Source organism: Limulus polyphemus, unplaced genomic scaffold (assembly GCF_000517525.1).
Source record: "Limulus polyphemus unplaced genomic scaffold, Limulus_polyphemus-2.1.2 Scaffold683, whole genome shotgun sequence".
NCBI lineage: Eukaryota > Metazoa > Arthropoda > Merostomata > Xiphosura > Limulidae > Limulus > Limulus polyphemus.
The window spans coordinates 388,791-409,208 of record NW_013666293.1 but is presented as its reverse complement, the minus strand read 5'-3'; the positions used below and the strand labels follow the sequence as shown (position 1 = coordinate 409,208).

The following is a 20,418-nucleotide window of genomic DNA, read 5'->3' as shown; positions in this document are numbered from 1 at the left end:
CATTAAGTGGGTAATGAGTCACAAAACAAATAATCAAACATTTCATATGTGGGGGTGCCAAAAGTGTCTTTGCCCTCAGGTGCTGAGAACCCTTGCTATGCGACTGTTTATCTATGAGCATTCCTGATCAACTAAATGAAACTACATGATTATTCATATTTATCTATAATTATTTCTAATAAATCAGTTTCAAGTTTTAACAAAATGCCAAAATAAGATATACATAATTAAATTGGAAGCAAAGGAACTAATCAGTGACCACAAATACTCACATGACTTTGTTCACTTCATTTCAAACAACTGACTTGAAAACAAATGATTAGGTTTATATAAATACCTACCTTGAAGAAACATCATTTTCCATTTCATAATCTCCTGGCAAAACATCGTACCCAAGACGAATCTTAGACACATCAACATCAGTTTTCATTGATTCTAAAGACTTGGGTGTCAGACTCCATAGACGAATGCTTGAATTCTCAAAGCCACCAGCCAAAAGAGTAGTATCCTGGGACAAGCTGACACTACTAAGTCTATAATGAAAAAAACTGGACATGAACAGGAATGTAGCCTGTGACAGCATACCTTCACTGTAAATGTATTAAATGAAATATGCTGATGCTACAATGATATTAAAAAAAAAAAGAAACTGGTCTTCATAAACAGGAGTTTAGTAACCTGGGACGTGTTCATACTGCTAAGTTCATAAAGATAAAAACTGGTCTTCATGAACAGAAGAGTAGTAACCTTGGACAACCTGACACTGCTAAGTTCATAAAGATAAAAACTGGTCTTAATGAACAGGAGTGTAGTAACCTGGGACAAGCTGATACTGCTAATGCCATAAAGATAAAAACTGGTCTTCATGAACAGGATTGTAGTAACCTGTAACAAGATGACACTGCTAAGTCTATAAAGACAAAACTGGTCTTCATGAACAGGAGAACAGTAACTTAGGACAAGCTGATACTGCTAAGTCTATGAAGATAAGAATCAGTTTTCATGAACAGAAGTGTAGTAACCTAGGGCAAGCTAATACTGCTAAGTCTATGAAGATAAAAATTGGTCTCCATGAATATGAGTGCCTTATTCTATGTCAAAAGTGACAAAAATAAGTCTATAAAGATTACAAGTGAACACAAACAATTATTATGCACCCTTTTTTTTTCAGAATTTGTATTGCATACTGGAGAGATTTAGACATTTTAGCACTAAAGTTAGAGAAAAAAAAAAGATGTTTTCTCTCCAGAAAATATTAAAAAACTTTATTTCAATGAACATTTCATTCTTGCAGCTTCATTACGGATAGTAGAACAAGAACCGTTTAGAATTGTTCTCCAACTTTATTGCCAAAACATAACCATTAAACAGCAATACATTCAAATACAATTTCAATACCTTTAAATTTTTCTTTTGATTTTTAGAATATTATCTAGAATTCTAATAGTATTAAACTTTTAATATTCAGTCACCTGAAATATAAACCAAGTTTTTTATACATTTGTCTTAAGTTTTCATTAAAAAAACAAAAAATCACATACCCCTGATGTGTATTGTTCACAGTATACAAACACACTGAAGGAAGGCAAGGAGGGCTTTCTGACACTTTCCTGATGGCCTGTTTCAAAGCTTCCAAAGATTCTTTACTATTAGTAAGTGACTTAGGACTTTTTTCATTCTTAATCTCACAAGCAGGACTTGAAGTTTGGCTGAGTTTTGTTGGTGGACTATCTTCTTTAATATGCAGATTATTAGAATCTCGATCTGATAAATTAACCACTGGAATAATAACAAATACAATTAAATCACCATTTTATAGCATTGTATCTATAAAACTGTTCAGTTAATATACATATTATCTTTTCATATTTCTATTTCAAAATAATAGTGTAGCTTTTAATAGCATAGCTTAACTTGAAAATGATTTGGGGTTTTATTAACAGAGAAAATCTTAATTAAAGCACTACAGGTTTTCCAAAACACCTAATTTATGATCAGTTAACTCTATAAAAAAAAAAAGAGACAATTAAAATTGAAAATGAATAATTCAGAAGCAGTGGAAACAAACCAAAAATAATGATTTTTGCATTCAATTTCAAATTATCTAGACCAGAATTGAGCTACAACAGCAAAAAACAGAATGTACTATTGTAATGGTTTCTATTGTTGGCCAGGTTATTTAGGATTATTCAGTAAAAATAATATTGGAAGGTCCATTCATATGTTAATGATAAAAAAAAAATTATTTCTTCAACTTCAAATTTTGTGGTTAGCATAACCAACATTCAATAACTGGCCTATCTCAACAAATAAACTGTATGTAATACAAATTATATTTACTTACAAATTTATTTATTCTATTTGAAAACAAGCTAACTATTCAGAGCATGAAATTAATTAACAGGCTTACAGTAAGATACAAAACTTCCTTACACACTCCAGTCTAACTTGCTTTTTTATACATGACTCAAACCATTTCCTAAGCTTTGAGTAAGTTACAGGATTTCTTTTGTTTTAGAATTTCAATTTCTTTAGTGTTGATCAAAAAGTTTCATTTTATATATACAATCAGTTTCAACTTGGTTGATATACATTAACATATTTCTTTTGATACCTTATTTTGCTGACACCATTAGTCACCACTTCCAACTAAAAATCATAAAACACAGCAAAAATTCATGAAGATTTATTGGTGACCTATGCCCTGACTTGTCACGACAGCATCAGATCATGCTAGATAGCAGTATTTTTACTAAAAATATTCTTGATTGAGATCAATGTGTATCTAAAAAATATAGTTTCTTTTTCATTACTTATTGATTTTGTTTGGATGCATTAAACTTAATTAACAATAAAATTCAATAATTAAGGATTTGAGTTATCAGAACATTTTACCATTGTTAGTATACTCACTAAACCTAATAAGGCTTATCTGATATATTGTCATAAACAAAAACAACCATAACTTTCAAACAAATATGATTTTAAATGCAAGAACTTCAGGAGCAAAAAGAACATTTACAGCAACCACAAAACAAACCCAGAGCTGATAGGTTTTTTCTAAGTCTTTTAAACTGCCCATTAAATCCCGTTTTTCTTCTCTTTGGGAGATGTATTTCAATCACTTTCACATGAAACAGTAAATTACTTCTCACACCACTTTATTCACTTTACACTGACATAAATTGTTTATAATCTGTTCTATCCATTGGTATTCAACCTATACCTACAGCTATTTTCAATGTTAAGTATTATTTGTAGCAATACATATCATATGCTCTGACTTCATAAAAGGGTGAGGAGAGAGACTGCACTTATAAAATCAGAGAAAGAAAATGAAAATCACGAGAGAAACAAACTTATAGAACAGTAGTTTCCTATAAAGTATAAGCATATTCTTTGGGATGGTCAGAATAACTGTATAAAAAAAAAATTGGTAGGTATGTTGATTACAGGCAAGAATCCTCAGAACTGTGTAGAAAAAGCTCAGATATTAAAGTTTTCTTTGTGAATTACACTAAATATTACAAAAAAGACAAAATGTCGATTTTAAAATATTTGAATAAAAGCTTTTAAATAAAATGTTGATATTTGATATACAGGCACGCAGTCAAAACCTGAAACGTGATCCCCAGTCTAGATAGGGTTAAGGTAGCAACTAAGCTACTTCATATAATTTGAAAAATTAATATTTTATCATCATAAACAAAGTTGAAAAGCATGGCTTAGTACAAAAGAACAATAATGGACAAGAGTGTATAAAATGGGAATTTTGCCTACACGTGTCAGCCAAAAAAATAAACATTTACTGTGGACATTGTTTCACCTGTTATGGAACTACAATACTATATATAACTTGGAAAAATATGCTTGCCTATTACCATATCCTTATCTTTTTCTATGAGTATCAGCTCAATTTAGGTAATTTTTTCCTAGTTGCATCTATTACTTTATTGTATGCCTCATTTTCAAACCCCTTAAGCAAGTCATTTATCATTATCACATTTCATATTAAAAGATGTTTATGGCTAGTGCTGGTTATTTTGACATCAAAACTGTTATGTTAAAATGTTAAGATCCATCTCTTGTTATATTTCAAAATGTTTAAATCTGTTTTTTTTGTGATGCAAATGTACAACATGTAAAAGATGACCGCTGAATTAATCTACACTAACCTTATATTTATCCTATGTATCAGGCAGTGAAATCACAACTTGCCGAGTACAGTCAGTTGCAAGGTTACACATTATAACTTACACTATTCAGTGAAATTGAAACACTTTTGTAACATTTCTGGTAGTTAATATGGCTCACACATTTCAATAACATTATCAAGACATTCAATCAAGCTGAATGAATACGAATTTGTTGTATGCCAATGATGAATAAAAAGATACCTTCAAAGATAGAAGAAAACCTCTGTCAAAGACAGTGAGAAGTCATTAACAAAACTATTATTCCAAACACCATGAATCTGATGATAGTTGTCCACATTTCACTCATGGTGCATCCTTAAACAGGTCTACACTCATATGACTAAACATCATGCCAATGGGCAACAGTCTTTGTTTGTTATTAAGCATAGAAATACACCACTGGTATTGAGACCTGATTTTTAGCATCGTAAGCCTTCAGACATGCTGATGAACCATTGGGGGTCAAGGCAATAGTTATGACAAATGCATGTTGTACCCAAAACATATTCATCTGACTATTGTGTCATTGGAAAAATGAATCCAAGTATTTGTTATGCAAATTCTTACAAAAATAAAATGGCATTTATAAGTTCACTCTTAGTCCTTCTATCACTGAATAGACAAGACTGAATAAGTCTGGAACATAATACTGGTATAAAATGATGTTGGAAATAAATCTATTGTAAGAAACATATGAGCAACCTAATTTACAGTGTTTCCTCAGCATGCCTCAACACTAATTTTCATGTTTACCTAAAATAAGTTATAATGAAATACTGAAATTTAGTTTGGACTTAGTGCACTTTCATCAGCTAGAAATAGCTAGAAACCGAAACTAGTATTAAATTGTTTTTACAGCTGTAACTATCCTATAGGAAAGATTTAGAATGCATAGTCTGTTAACAAAACAATTTTGGAAGCTACAATTCAAAGCACAGTTACTGCCAAGCAGTGACTTAAATTTACTCTTGATTATTAGAATTACATTTTGCTTTACTTTTATGCCAAACTCTTTACTTTACAAGAGGTGGCAGGAAAACAAGTGACAGACAGCTTAGTTGTAAAATTAATTGTAAATACTCTTCATGCAAAGACTGGGTGAAACAAAGTTAATTCATTTATGTTATTAAAAATCCATTAATAAACGTCATTTATTTATATCTAACAAAAATCACTTTCTCCTCACCTTCGATACAAAAGTACATGTTTAACACCTGAAGAAGTATAAGCTGATCATTATCCTGGAAAGAAAACACACAAATTTAATAAACGTCTATAGCATTGCCTATTGGTTATCTAATCTGGAGTATCAAAGAATGAGTTAAAAGTGTTAAAAAATATGCTGTTAATACAATTTTCTATTTTTTAGTACAATAACTTAATAAGTGATGCCTCAATCTTCTACCTAAAGATTCTCGGTAAGTCATGTTTTCTTCTCACTGAAAGCCTACATCTACAGGTAAATATTTTGTATCTAAGCAAAACAAAAAAATACTGGTTTAATACTGGTAGGAATAAAGTAGGGTACAAATATCACATGTACGAGAAAATAAATTCATGTTCATCCCCAAGTTTTTTTATTGATTTCAATTCAACTTGCAATCAAATGTTAAACATTTATTGTACACGTACAGTCTGCATAGTGTAAATAATGACTATTTTTCATTTCATGCATTAACACAAATATCTACAAATACCAACATTTTTTTATTACATTAAACTGAAAGTTTCCATAACCAATACAGAGATGTATTTTTTTTCTGAGTAACTAATCTTATCTTTCTGCTAAACATATATATTAATGTTTAGAAATAAAAAAACTAGAAGTCATTGCATGAAAAAACAAGCTTGAGATGCAGTTTCCAAGTGATTTTTGTTCTTGATGAAGTGACTGATACTAAATCTGCATTTATTGTTTGATGCATGCATTTGTTGACACATTCATGAACAACAGTGCTGGAAAGAGTTTCCAACAAGTCTTTTATATATATATATACTTAAAATATTAGATCAGCAGTAATAACAAATAGCTCAATAATAACTAAGACCTCAAATTAATATTTTCAACCTTGAAAGTACAGTACTATCAAAATACAAGTAATCTAACTTTGAAAAGTTACACAGATTTTCTTTATAATGCTCACAAAACTTTAAATGCTTTCTAGTTTCTTCTACCTTAAAAGTGCACGATATCTTATCAAACTTGTATGCAAAGATTTTCAGTATACCAAAAACATTAATTTAATATTAAAAGACAACAAAATTAATTTACATCTACATTATTATGATTATATTTTTGGATCTTATTCACTTTTTTTTGTTATTGTTAGAATTAACACAGAAGCTGGAATCTATTTTTCTGCAGAGGAGAAAGAGTGGTAAAAATCCAAATGAATATTTACTAATGATGATTTACTGAAAATATAATACAGATTGGTAACATTGTTATATTACTTATATTTACATTAATTTATACAAAAGTTTTATGTTTTTAACAAACTGAAAGGTGTTCTTTACGTACAAGTCTGACATATTTCAGGAACTCTACAAAAGCAATACTAAGAAATAATTTTTCAAGCTCCTTATATGTTACTGTTTCAAATGTTTGGAAACATACAAGAAACCAGAGGAAAAACCAATGGGCATGCAGAATTATAAGTGCTAACTGAAATACAAAATTACAAAAGTCACAAATAACCATTCAAATATCATGACAAATAAAAAATCTATTTCAGCATGAATTTCTGGATTAGATCTCACAGCTATTCACTCTACCCATGGCTCAACCAGCAGCTTTTAACAGCAACCATTTTTCAACATACTATATGAACCTACCAAAACTTTAACCTAGTAAAAGCCTGCCATAGCAATTTAAAAAAAAAGAACGTTTAAAATATCACATAGAATGATAAAGCTCTTAGTGTTTCCTATTTTAAAGATAAATAAAGTTTTATTGAAAAACACCAGCACTAAGCCTCTAAAATGTTATTTCATGGACTTATTCTACCTATCACTGTAATAAACTATATTTACAAATGGAATTCATGTTTTAATGAAAACTGAAAAACAATAACGATTAACATCTTCTTCATCATTGGGATTCGGTTCATGTTTTGGACCAGGGAGGGTCAGGTTCAGCATTAATCTCTTCTTACCTTTCACAAATTGTTATTTTGTTTGCACTCTGACTGAATCTTAGGTAATAACCCTTGTTACGTTGTTGCATTACTCACAGAATGTTACATTTTGCCATAGTCTGCAGTTTAAATAAACATACCTTTTTTGTGCCATGACCAATTCATGGGGTAATATTAACTTGTATATTTTCACTTGCTTCACTTATGCATGATGGTACTATTAGTCCATGTTCACAATACAGTTCCGCTTAGCAGTCATATACACACACACACATAATGATAGGAAGAGCCACCATCAAAGAAGCAAACAGTGACATCATTTAAAAAGCTAAGACAAAAAGTGTGTATATAGGAATCTTACCTTTAAAAATTTCAAGAAATATTCTACACAATCTTCACTGAGTTGCACATGGAATTTATTTTCCCTGGAAGAGGAAAATAAAACAATTAAGAGAGAAGAAAAACATACACATTTAACTATCAAAAAAAATTACCTGTTATTTTAAAATGTATATATTTAACCCTAAAATTGGGAGGAAGTTGTACAGATATTAATGACTGCTTTTGGCATTACAATATCTAGCAAATGATAAAAAGCATTAAACTGCCTAAAAAGGATAATTTAGTATTAGAGTTTTTGATCATACAACTTTAGTTGCTCATTGTTTCTCCCTCTTCATCTGAAAATGAGTTATTTTTCCCTCTTAGTTTCAAGATTTTGGTGAAAGTCCCTTGCATTTTGTAAAGTAATTTACTTATAGAAGACCTGCTTTTAGGGCTAAACTAGCCAATATACATTGGGAAAATGTCCAAGGCCATGTTTATCCTAGTCTTAGTTGCAAATGCACAGTTGGTCATGCAAAAATTGTGGATGCAATCACAATTGGGTCACTAAAGTTAAAACAATCAGAAATAGAGATCATTCAAATGTTATAATCCAATCAAAAGAGGATAGGAAACTGTGAAGCAGAAGGAATATTGAGAAAACAAAATGTTTGTTTTTCTCACAGTAACCACTTTCATTGTCTTAGGTCATTCAGTGATTGGCAGACTTAGATATGACTGACCAGACCTCAACCAATGAAAGTCATATACAGTAGTTTAGGAGTAGTTATTGTTATTTTTACTAAGTGTAGTAGATGTCATGAACATATTGAAAAAAACACTCTTACAGTGAAATTCTAGGTCAAAATGATATGGCCCCAAGCAAAAGTAGCCCTGCTTTGGGAAGACTTTTCACCAATACGAAAATAATATTTTGGGAGTTTCACTGCATTTTCATAGCAAGCAATTGACCTCTAAACTTATACAAAGTCTTATATGAGAAACTGGTTAAGTGGATTTTTTCTTGTTCAAGATTGCCACCAAACATAGCAATTTCTGTATGAATCAACTCAAAAACGTAGGGTTAATAGCTTTATATTCTTCTTAAAATTACACATTCAGTATCAATAAACACATGATCTAAGTTATCATAAAACAGAAAGGCAATAGTTCAGTAATAAATCAAGAACTATAAACACATAATGAATATGTATCAGGAACAATACATACACAGCTTTTCGTTATTTATCAATGTCTGATAAATGTTAAAAAACATATATATCCTATAATTTTAAACAGCTATCTCTTTTTTTTGAGAAAATTAATTTTTTTTTCTAGGAAAAAAAAGCCATAAAAATACTTAAAATTTTGGATGTGTTATATATGCAAATGTACATATAATAAATATAGCATGGTTTCATAATTCTTGTAAAGCTAACATACAAGTTTTAATCTTACTATCCATATCATTATTAGCTAGGGTTAAAATTACTCATGCTAGGCCCGAGTTCCATAAAGAGAACTGTTGTTGTTTTCACAAATGAAATTAAAGTGGTTCGAGAACACTGGCTAGTTAATGATTATGAGTTACATGGTTTAAACTTTTGTATTTTGTTAATTCCTTCATCGAAAGAAAATTTTTCACATCTTATTACCTAAGTTCCTTTACAGTAGAAAACTTTGTAAGGTCTTGAAGGGTAACAATGCTGCAAAGATTCTCTGCTACACTTTTGTACTCTTGGGAATGAAGAAAAAGTCCATGATGTCTGGAATGAAACTTTTGAGCTGAAAAATAAATTTGATCAAGTTATTGGAAGTACAAAATTTCACCACTTATCAACCAACAAAAAGCTTTGTGACACACCAAGTTATAATTTAACATTCATGAAAGCAAACACTGAATCAGTTGAATTCTTCACACACCTTTTGAATAAACCTAGTTGAATGTCCCAGTTTACTACAGATTTCTGTTTTGGGACTCAAACTGTTCTTGTAAATTTGTAATTATAAAAAGCCCTAAGTTTACACACTTCAATGATTAGTTAAAAAAGGATAAAATAAGATTTGGGATTTATATATTACATAGCAAAATGATGAAAAAAAATTCTTTTTGTTATCTTTGTATAAACAATATTAATTTATTTTCCATGTAAAAATCTAAGTTTTTCTTCCTTCAGTTTGTCTATCAAGCACATAAAAAAACCAAGATTATATATAATTGCCCTAATAAAATTTCTACTTGCTCTTCTGCAAGTAAGACCTATTTAGTAATTCTCATGGTATGGCTTAAATTTTAAATGTATTCACTGAATTTTACAAAGACCTAAACTGTATAAAACAAATGAGTGAGTCCTTTACACTTGATAATACAGTAATCCCTTGATAACTCAGAATTTTATATAACTCGGCATCCTTGAGAAATATTTAGGCTTTCTAACAATGCAAGAAGAGTCCTTACAAATTCTCCCAAGCAACTGGAGGTAGTTGAGCAGTTGCCTGATTTGGAACAGCACTATGCAACTTTGAGAGATATCAGGGCATATGTCATCAAGGTTCAGCACAGCAATTACAAATAGGGGAAAATATCTGACTTTTTAAACCCTTGTCAAAAAACCCAGACAAAATGTTCCTTCCACCAGTAGTGAAGCCTCCATAGGTCTGCCTGCAGCATCTAGATACTCTTCCTCAGATACCAATTCCAGCAGTGCTAGCTTCCTTTGCGTTACCCCAGAACCCCCACAACAGTTGATGTCTTCAGACAGTGAATAATTTATTCAATAAAAAAAATAAATTAATCTTTAATTTCCAAGTTAATAATTTAGTGTATTCAAATAATCTCTAAGTTTTAAGTGAATGATTTATTGTTTAAGTGACCATTCAAAATGTATTTAATTTTTAATGGATAAAGTAATGTTCAAGTAGTATACAGTATTTACCAAAGTGCATTAAGCCCTCCTACAATCACTTATGTCACCTACTACATGGTACCATAAGCTTCAATCATCATCTTTCTTGGTCTGCAGTGCTGTTAATGTTAATTTTTAATGTTTTTTTTAATTTATTTTATTTTCAAACAACAGTAGTGTATAGCAGTTTATTTGGGCCAAAAAAGTTGTGATTTGGGGGTGGGTGGAAATTATCTCAATAACTTGGCATGGCTTTAGCCCTATACGTTCGGAGTTATCGAGAGATTACTTTATATTGTTTATTTACCCTTTGCAGATAAGTCAGCTAACAAACAATTATAAATTCACACAATTTGCATTATCACACTTTAATTTAGGTATAAAAAGAAATGGTAATTTGTTTTATAAAAAATACTACCACCACCAAATCACAAGTATTGACTACATCATGATTAAACTGAATGAAATATGCCACTCATCAGTTATCATACTGTAGTATGTACTTAAGGAAGAAACAAGTACCACATTTATGAAAATGGAACTGACCAATTGGTTAACTAATTTGTTTATGTACAGAGATCTGCCATGCCCTTGCCCATTTCTATACGTAAACCAGCTGTTTAACTGTACATAATATAATTAATTTAAATTAAAAAGAAATAAATCCAGGTGCATGATGATATGAATAGTTTTTTAGATAAATAGATAACCAACAGGACTTATGGAAATTCAGTAAGCATTCAAGCCTCCATGGATACAATTATTCATACCACATACCTCAGAACAAACTTTAACAACATTCACATGATATATGTATTCTAAACAATGCAATAATACTAAAGTCACTGCTTTACCAATAACATTTGAGCTCTACTATGCATATGATTTTGTGAAAATACAATTTCTTAAAACAAATATTTCTCAAAAGCATTAGTTTTTGTATTAAAGCTAAATAAGATAAACTGTTAATCTGCTTAAATAATGAAAAACACTCCACAAAACATATTGATGGGACACTTAATTCTGTTTACCTGCAGTCTTCTGACCATTAGTCACCAATTCCAAGTAAAGATGGATAAACATAGGAAAGAGAATGTATGAGAGTTCAGACTTGTAGGGCTCTAAAGCTTCAGATAAAAAGTTCTTCAACCTAAAAAAACAGAAATATCAAAGAATTTAAGTTTATCTCACAAAATACTATTACTAAAAAGAAGAAGCTGATAAATGTTAACTTGGTTTATTGATTTCTTTCCAGTTTTAATTTACTTAGTGCCTAATTATTGCTAAAAAATTCTCAGTAAATTTATTTTAATTGTTCAGTAGAGAAGAGGAAAGCTTGCAAGTAAAAAAGAAAACTACAACACTGCATAAAATTAGCTTAAGCATTTATTTCAGCATCTTCAAAATAATAACATTTAGATTCTTTATACACACATCACAGCACAGAGTAACATTTTTCAGCAGACCCTTTCAATAGTAACAAGCTATTCATCATCCCTAGCAATGTTTTTATATATGGGCAAAATAATTGTACAAGTTTGTGTTTTGGTGAATTTTATGGAAAGCTATTTCAAGGCTTACTTCCCTAACTTTGAAGTGATAGACTAAAGGGAGGGCAGTTAATCAACATCAACCACCATCAACTTTTGGACTACTCTTTACCAATGAACAGTGGATTTGACCATCACATTATAATGCCCCCATGGATGAAAGGGCAAGTGTGTTCAATGATGGGATTCAAAGTTGTGACTTACAGATTGTCAGGCCTAGCTTCTATAGAAAAGAAACTTATGGTCTGTTCATTTAATTTATTAACTGTTTATAAGAACAATGGAAATCTTAGTTAACAGATAAGCATTTGACCCATCAATGTCATTAGTCAACCCCCAGAATATCAAATTCTCTCACAGTTCTAATTCAAGTCTTTGTTTTCCATAAACAATGGTGTACATATAGGTGGGACACCTGCCCCAAAACCCTGTCTGACCCAGTTCATTATCAACTCATGAAAGGTATGCTTGTGAGGAACAGAATAATTTTGTCCAGTATCACACCACACAGTTAAGGTAAGCAAATACATTGTAGTTACTTCATCTTTGATTTTAGAAGTAAAAGTTGGTTCTCTCCCCACTCCAGAAATCAGTCATTAAAATATATTTTAGAAAAATATTAGAAGCTAACAATATGCCATTTTTTGCAGAATATAAGTTTGACTTTTAATATTCATTATGTGATAAAATATTACTTTAAAATTCCTTAAGATTAATATTACACATAAAGTTTTAATTTTTTCAAACTTAGCTATTAAGAACATTATTGATACAACTTGCATAAATCAATAACTTATCATTAACATTGGCTTTCAGAGAGTTTTTTTCAATACCCATATCTATCAGAAAAACTATTATGAACTAATTTAAACATATAAAACTATGTAATTTTTGTAACATAATATATAATTTTGTTTGTTTGTTGACATCTTTGTACAGTTTTATATCTGGAAACAATATACTCATCTATCACCATCTACTTTATAGACTCCACAATTAGATATAACCTAGTTCTTTAGTTTATAAGTTACTATGATTTTTTCTCTATAAATTGAAATCTTCATAGAACATAATTACAAAAGCTATACATTCCAGATCAATGCTTGTTTTCAAAGCATTTTGGCAAGAACTCTTCCATTACCTTGTGTACTGCTGGTCCACAGCAGTGGCATCTCCACTGATGCTAGTGTAGCTGAAAGCATTTCTCATTCCTGTACCAACACAGACAGTGGCATTCAAAGTCATCTCCTGAAGAACTTGATGAATGTTCAGGTCACTCTTTTTGAATGTTTCCGAGTCCTCAAAAAGAAAAAAAAGGCAAAGATTATGAAAATCAAAAGCTCTATTATATATGCTATAATCAATAACAATAGTCTGTATCCTGATTCCAAATTATTCATACTATGATAATAGTATCAGTAGTGTCTACAAAAGGAAATTAAAACATGCTAATTAAAGAGAGAAGTAAAAAAAAATATTGCTTTCCTTATTATACTTCCTTTACACAGCTTTTTACAATGCTCTGTGTTGTATATATTGTGAACCATGGTGGCTGTACGAGTGTTTGTCTGTCTACCATTTGAAAATTTGTAACTGCAGGCAAAGCTCAACATTCACTTTTGAAATGACGGGAGAACAGGCATGAATAATGTTGATGCGAAGTTTTATTTTTCAAGCAGGATATTCTATACTAAATTGTTATGAATTAATCACATTGTTATTTATATTTCAAAATGTGACATAACTTAAAGAATAAAAATGTAGATTTATCTATGTTATTGTTGATCGGCTAAGGGCTTCTCAACAATTAGTTTACATGGTGGGCAGTATAAGTAGCTCAGTGCTTTGGCTCTGAGTGAAATCAAGAGTGCAACACAATTAATCTTTTTAAAGTCCATAAAATAATTTAAATTGATAGATTAACTTAAACTTTTACCATCACTGGGGGGGGGGGTGCTTTTGCTTGTTATTTATGAAGCCAAGCAAATGTTTGACACTCTCAGGCACAATTTCTCATGAAAAAAAAACATCATAATTTTCATGATACTCATTACTCTAAGTCTAGTCTTTATGATAAAGTAAGAATACAGAACTTCATTGTTAGATCCCAAAATGTAAAACCTGGTACTATGACTACCTGATTGAGTCAGTAAGAGGTGTGTATACATTACTGGAAGTCAATCATTCAAAACCAACTTTTGTTACCATAAACATGAAAACCTAGTTTATTCACATATAAAAAGGCTGGCACAATACACTTGTTAGTACTCATTTTAAAATTTATTAAAAATTTAAGGGCAATGTAACCTGTAAACCTTTGTGTTATGATGTTAATTCATCATACTCAAAATTTAAATATGAAACGTATTATTATTACATCATCACTTACCAGTATCACATCTGTGTATTATTTAATTTTTTGCTCTGTCATACAAATGACCATTATTGTCATGCTTAATTATGCTTCTTAAATTAAATTTTAATTAAACTAAAATATCTGCAAGAATAAATATTTATCACCAAAACAATGTACACTTTCAAAGGGTATGTTTAGGCTAAGAAGTATGGTAAAATTTATAATGGAATGTTAAAAGAAGGATGAAATGTTAATGATGTGACATCCATTTTCTTAACAAGACCTAAGATAGGTCGAAAAATCATACTCTGTATTTCTTACATTTAGTGATTTACATTAGGCATTTCCAAGAACATTGAATGTTATCAGCACAGTTTGAAATTGATTGGTCGGCACATTTCAAGTAGTTTATCAGTAAAAAAATTAAAAACTGTAACTTCTTGTTGCTAAAAATCTATCATAAAATTAAAACATAATTTAATTATGAACCTTGAAATTAAGAATTTTTCCTAATAAAACCCCAAGTTGTAGTTTTCACTTATGACCATTTCTTTCAAAATTGTCATATACAATATTATTAACAAAACAAACACTATCATTCTTCAACAGGTGTTAGTTGTTTGTTGAATTTCATGTAAAATCTACTTGAAGTTGAAGGGTATCTGCACTAGCCATCTCTAATTTTGAAGTGACAAACAAAGGGAAGGCAGCTAGCAACACTACTCACCACCAATTCTTGAACCACTTTTTACCAACGAATAGTGGAATTGCTGTTGTATATTTATAATGCTTCATAACTGAAAGGGTGAGCACGTTAGATGACAGTGTTTGATCCCATGACCCGCACATTGTGAGTAGAGACACTAACAACCTAGCTTCAACAGGTATTAGGTTACAAGTATAATAAAGTTAAACTTTAAGTTTAAATGGGTGGAGTGCACCAATGTACCTACTATTTTTGTGAGCTTCAGCAATCGCATCAAGACCATGTAACGTGTATACCACAGAAACTTAATGATAACACAACTAAAACAGCAAGAAACAGTGGACTAGATGTAATTTTATACCAACTTGATTAACCATTGTTACTTCAGCTTCTATTCACACTTGTAATTACAATTTTAAACTTACTTTACTTAGTCAAGTTTGTGACCTAAGTCTTAAATAAGAAGTGTTGAATGACAGTAATGAGCCTATCATGTACATAATATTATCATTATAAACTTAATTTTACCGAATATTGTCTTCTTCTCAGAAAGCTGCCCACTGCTGAAGAAACAAGTTCACTCCGACTTCGCTTCATTTCAAACGAAAAACTATTTATTCTCATAATCAAACCATCTTTCCAAAAACTGACAAATATCTTTCCTTAGATACGACATTGCCATCTAGCGGATAATAACCGAAAAATATTCATCATTACGATATACTATATCACCAGCATTATGATATTATTTATAAAATTCGAACCCTGTTTTTAATTTTCGAGCTTTATAAAAAAAATAATTAGTTGAAGTGTATAGTAAATATACATTTTTGTATATGAAACGGTGATTTAATTCCCATTCCCCAAAATCGAAAATTACAAACATGAGCAAAATTATATTTTTTTATACTTAGGCAATCAGTGGTCTAAAAATAGTTGAATTATTTAACAAAAAATAATAAAATACAGGAACAGTTTTTGTTTCATTGTACATGAGCACACAGTTATACAATTGGCTATTTGTGCTGTGCCTATCACGGGTATCGAAACTCTGTGTTTCTCGTTATAGATTATAAGCCTTCAGACTTGCCGCTAAGTCAATGGGAGCGACTATAGGAACACTGAAAAAATATTTGAAACCAGAAAAAAAAACATTTTTAGATCTAAAAGTACACTTTGTTTTGAATCGAAGATTCACAGAGGTTAAACAAAAGATAACTTCACTTATGGCATGGATTATTCTAGTACACTAAAACTTAGAAACTAACCATAAAGATATTTACGTATGAAGAACATCCACTTTTTAGGCTGAATGTTTTATGTGTCTCTCTGTTGTACCACATAGCTTGAAACCTACTAGAGTGATGCTAGTTTCAGGAGACGAATTCTTGCTGAGGTTGCACGAGATGGCTGCATAGTATGCTTCATCTTGCCGCGCTTTCATTCTGAAGCCTGTTCAGGCCGTATCTTAACCCAACGAACACGAATCTAATTTGCCAACTTCACTAAAATAATATTCAGATATAACACTGAATGCACAGCAACGACGACTTTAAGTTTTATCAGTTAGCTATCAGGTTCCTAGGCATAGATCTTACACGGCCTACACATTATACAATATATAGCAGATAGTACCAGTGGAAGGTTTGATTCACTGAATCAGTACACAGAAGAGTCTTGATTAAACACTGGGAGAAAAAAAGGAAGGTGACCTCGTGTACCTCTTACAGGTATTCCATGCATTTTGTAGCCCAGCTCAAAGAAGTATGCAGGTGGAAGACCTGAAGAAATCCAGGTTACACAAAGGTTCATTATAGTACAGAAAGTGTCAATATATATAATATGCTTTTCAATCTCTCAACCCCCAAGATTAGATAAATTGTTGCATACAAGTTGAAAAATGATTTAAACTCAAGGAAAGTGGAGTCATCTACAATGTAAATTCAAAACAGGGGAAGAGGAAATGCAGAGAGACTTACTTTCTATGTTGCAAATTAGTTAAAAGACTGTTGAGTGAAGTATTGTGCCCCAAATAGGGGGTCTCAGACCTATGCATCAAACATGCAGTTTGTTTTCATTCACTTATTACAAGCTTGGCACTCACTTACTCTTCTTGCATGATAAGCCTTTTTGAGACTCTTGATCATTGGAATTGTTTCTTTCAATCTCATTTTGTCCTCTTTTATATCTCCTCTTTCAAATTAACGTCTGTTCATAATAAACATGGACAAGTACGCCTCTTTACATTATAAGCTAGTTACGGGAATGAAAATATAGTAAAGTAGAAAAAACCTGAATAAGCAGCAGTGATTACTGGGCAACAGTCCTTGGCTAATTTTAAAGGAAGCTTTCAGAATAATTAATATTCACACCGGTGTCTCAATAATGGTCATTGTTTCACTTGTGAATATCTACAATGTCATTGGGAAGAAGGACATGCTCACACTTTAATGAATCCACAAATAAAAAGATGCAGGATTTCTGTATTTATTGTCACATCAATGTTAAACTGTAAAGACACAGGTAAAATTGACCTATTAATTCGGTCTAGAGAGGGTTATATTTAGTGAGAAGTCAAAGCTCAATGTCAGCAAAATAAATGTCCAAGGAGGCTGTGGAGGCATGTTTGTGTGTATCTGACAGTGAATGGGAGAGAGAGATTCTGGTAGACACAGAAACCAGAGTAATTATATTTGAAAGTGTATGTCCCAGAACCTTTCCAGCTGACACCAAGAATACTTCTATGTAGAGAAAGATATGACAATAAATATAAAACTAGTCATAAAACTAAGAAGAAATAGTAAGCAGTTTTTAACAAGAGGCAGAAATGACCTACCCAACCAAGATATGCTCCAATAATGGAACTTAAGTTTTCTTAGCAATTCAAGGAGACTGGATACATTTTTTGAGCAGGCAAAGCCAAATCAGGATAAGTGTAAATAGACATAAATATCTTAGGGGAGTGATATAATCCACCCAGAAAACATTCACCTTAAATAGAACTACTGGATCACTGTCAGTCTACAAAGAGGAACCATATATAAATATATATGGTTCCCTCTTTGTAGACTGACAGTGATCCATTAGTGGTATTTAAGGTGAATGTTTTTTAGATAGATTAGTCATTGCTTAGCAGTTCTCTATCTTGGATCTGACTGCAGGATAACGGCAAGTATATATGGACAAAATCAGTAGCATTCGAACTGTGCACAACTTTAAGGTCATGATTCGTTGCCTACGAATTATCCCAGCAACATCTTGGTCATTGGGGAAGCTAACACTGATGTTCTGATCTCTAGATAAGGTTTCCTATGTACACATTAAAAATCAGGAAAACAGTACTTCTTCAAATGAGAAAAGGTATATTAAAGTTTAAGCTACCATAAATGCATTGATTTTTGGCAATTTCAACTCTAAGCCATCACCATGTTTGAACTAAACATGAAACTATTGAGAACTGGCTACATCCCATCACAAAGAAATAAGTGATGAATATTATAGCTTTCACATCATATCATTTATCTCAGTATATGCCATAGTGACACCATTTATATTTTCTCAGACGAAACTTGATGCTCAGCTCAAGTGGACACCTCAATGTATGGTGACATTTGAAATACGATACTGCATTAACAACCAGTCTTGCATAAGCATGCCTATCCTAGAAACACAGACCATATTAGTGCAGGTGCCAGTGATCTGGGCTTTTTGAAAGTGTTGTCTAAGGTTCCAGTTGAAGTTGAGGCCCTTTCATATTCTAGAAGGGCTCTAAAAAACTGATGACTGCAGGTACCTTAATTAGTAAGTACTGCCAATATATTCGAGGTAAAATGCTCACTCTGTGAATGAAAGGTACATCTCCGTTCTAGACAATGAATTTCTAAAATTCGAAAGAAATAATTGCTCAATTGTTGATAGCAGTACAGTACTCTTTCTTCAAAGAGGTATGTGGTCCTAGGGCAAAATATGGAAATGTAAACTATCTATCTTATAAAGCTTCAATGAAAATGTTCTATTACTCAGATGAATAATAGAAAAGAGCAGGAACCAATTTAGGTGACACTCCTAGGGCTTGTTCCGGTAAGCACTGAGCTCTCGTGTAGAGACTGGCTGCCTTCCAGGAGGTAGAAAAAGAGTTCCATTACTGACATTACCGACGTCCTTCTTCTGTGTACTGTACTGTTGATTCTCCATCTTTTGCTTTTCCTAGTTACACTATATGATACTTCGTTTTACATAAATCTCATTTCTTCTGAATGCCCTCCAGGATTTTATTATACTTGTAAAATATAAGAAAAATATCATAAACTGACTAATACAATTCAGCGAAAGTTAAAATCAGAGTAAAGATAAGGAGATCATATGGGTGTCAAAGCAATTATAATTGAGGTGTCCAATCATTAATATGATCACATGGAGATTTTAAATAACATTTTGTATAGAAATAATATAAATTTTCAACCACAAGTATCACATGTTATAAAGATTTGGAAGCTATTTATGAGCACCAAAAGGAGGTAATGACTTACTTCATTCTGGCAGACTTAGAATCATCAAGGAGCCTAGCAAACTTTTAACAGTTTAAAAATGTTTCACTGTTTGGATTATAAGAAAGGTACCGTTGACTGATACAAACTGAAAGCACTTGAAATGAACACTCAAAAGATACTCTGTACTTATAGCAAGTCAACACAGCCATGAAAACTTTGGTCACTGAAATAGCTATGTAGATGTATACTAAGCTGCAACAGGAAGATGTTGAACTTCGGCTAATTGTTATCGTAAAGCAGGATCTGTGATACATAGTCTATTTGGCTGTAAGTCAGTTAGTCAGTCATACAAAAGCATAGGGTACTAAACATAACACTGTAATTAACTTCAGTGTTTGGGGTTTCAAACATATGACGTAATCAGATTCAGCACAGAACAAAGGTTTACCAGAATGATCATTTATGCCTTGAAAATGTCTCTGTTGCAAATAGATTGTATGTTTGAGGAAAATGAACGGAATAAAATACAATTCAGAAGTATTTGTATTAATTGCAATAGAGAATAGAGTGATAAAATACGAAGTTGAGAACATTTATGAAATAATATATTGGAGTAAGATCATACTATCCAAGTTATAAATGAAAATAAAAATTTATCTTCAATGAAGAAATTGGTTCCAGCTGAAAAAAGAGCAAAAATGAGAACCCAAGTTTTAGACATGTATCTTCCTCTGCTCAATCTTCAATTGTAAC

The 20,418-nt window shown here is 31.4% G+C and overlaps 1 protein-coding gene across 3 annotated transcripts in view; it reads right to left on the bottom strand.

The window, feature by feature from the left end:
- The window catches only part of LOC106459930 (TAF5-like RNA polymerase II p300/CBP-associated factor-associated factor 65 kDa subunit 5L), a 29,000-nt gene extending 13,152 nt beyond the window's left edge, over window positions 1-15,848 (bottom strand). For all 3 annotated transcript variants that reach the window (XR_002610652.1, XM_013919598.2, XM_022386509.1), the window contains exons 1-8: window positions 15,704-15,848; window positions 13,255-13,412; window positions 11,595-11,713; window positions 9,313-9,442; window positions 7,695-7,758; window positions 5,383-5,437; window positions 1,542-1,779; window positions 342-533 (exon numbers count right to left, since the gene is read on the bottom strand). Coding sequence is in view for 2 of the 3 variants with exons in the window: in XM_013919598.2 (XP_013775052.1) it covers window positions 342-533; window positions 1,542-1,779; window positions 5,383-5,437; window positions 7,695-7,758; window positions 9,313-9,442; window positions 11,595-11,713; window positions 13,255-13,412; window positions 15,704-15,799 (1,052 nt within the window). In the remaining variant the exon portion in view is untranslated. The remainder of the gene's footprint in view (window positions 1-341; window positions 534-1,541; window positions 1,780-5,382; window positions 5,438-7,694; window positions 7,759-9,312; window positions 9,443-11,594; window positions 11,714-13,254; window positions 13,413-15,703) is intronic.
- Window positions 15,849-20,418: the final 4,570 nt, after the last annotated feature.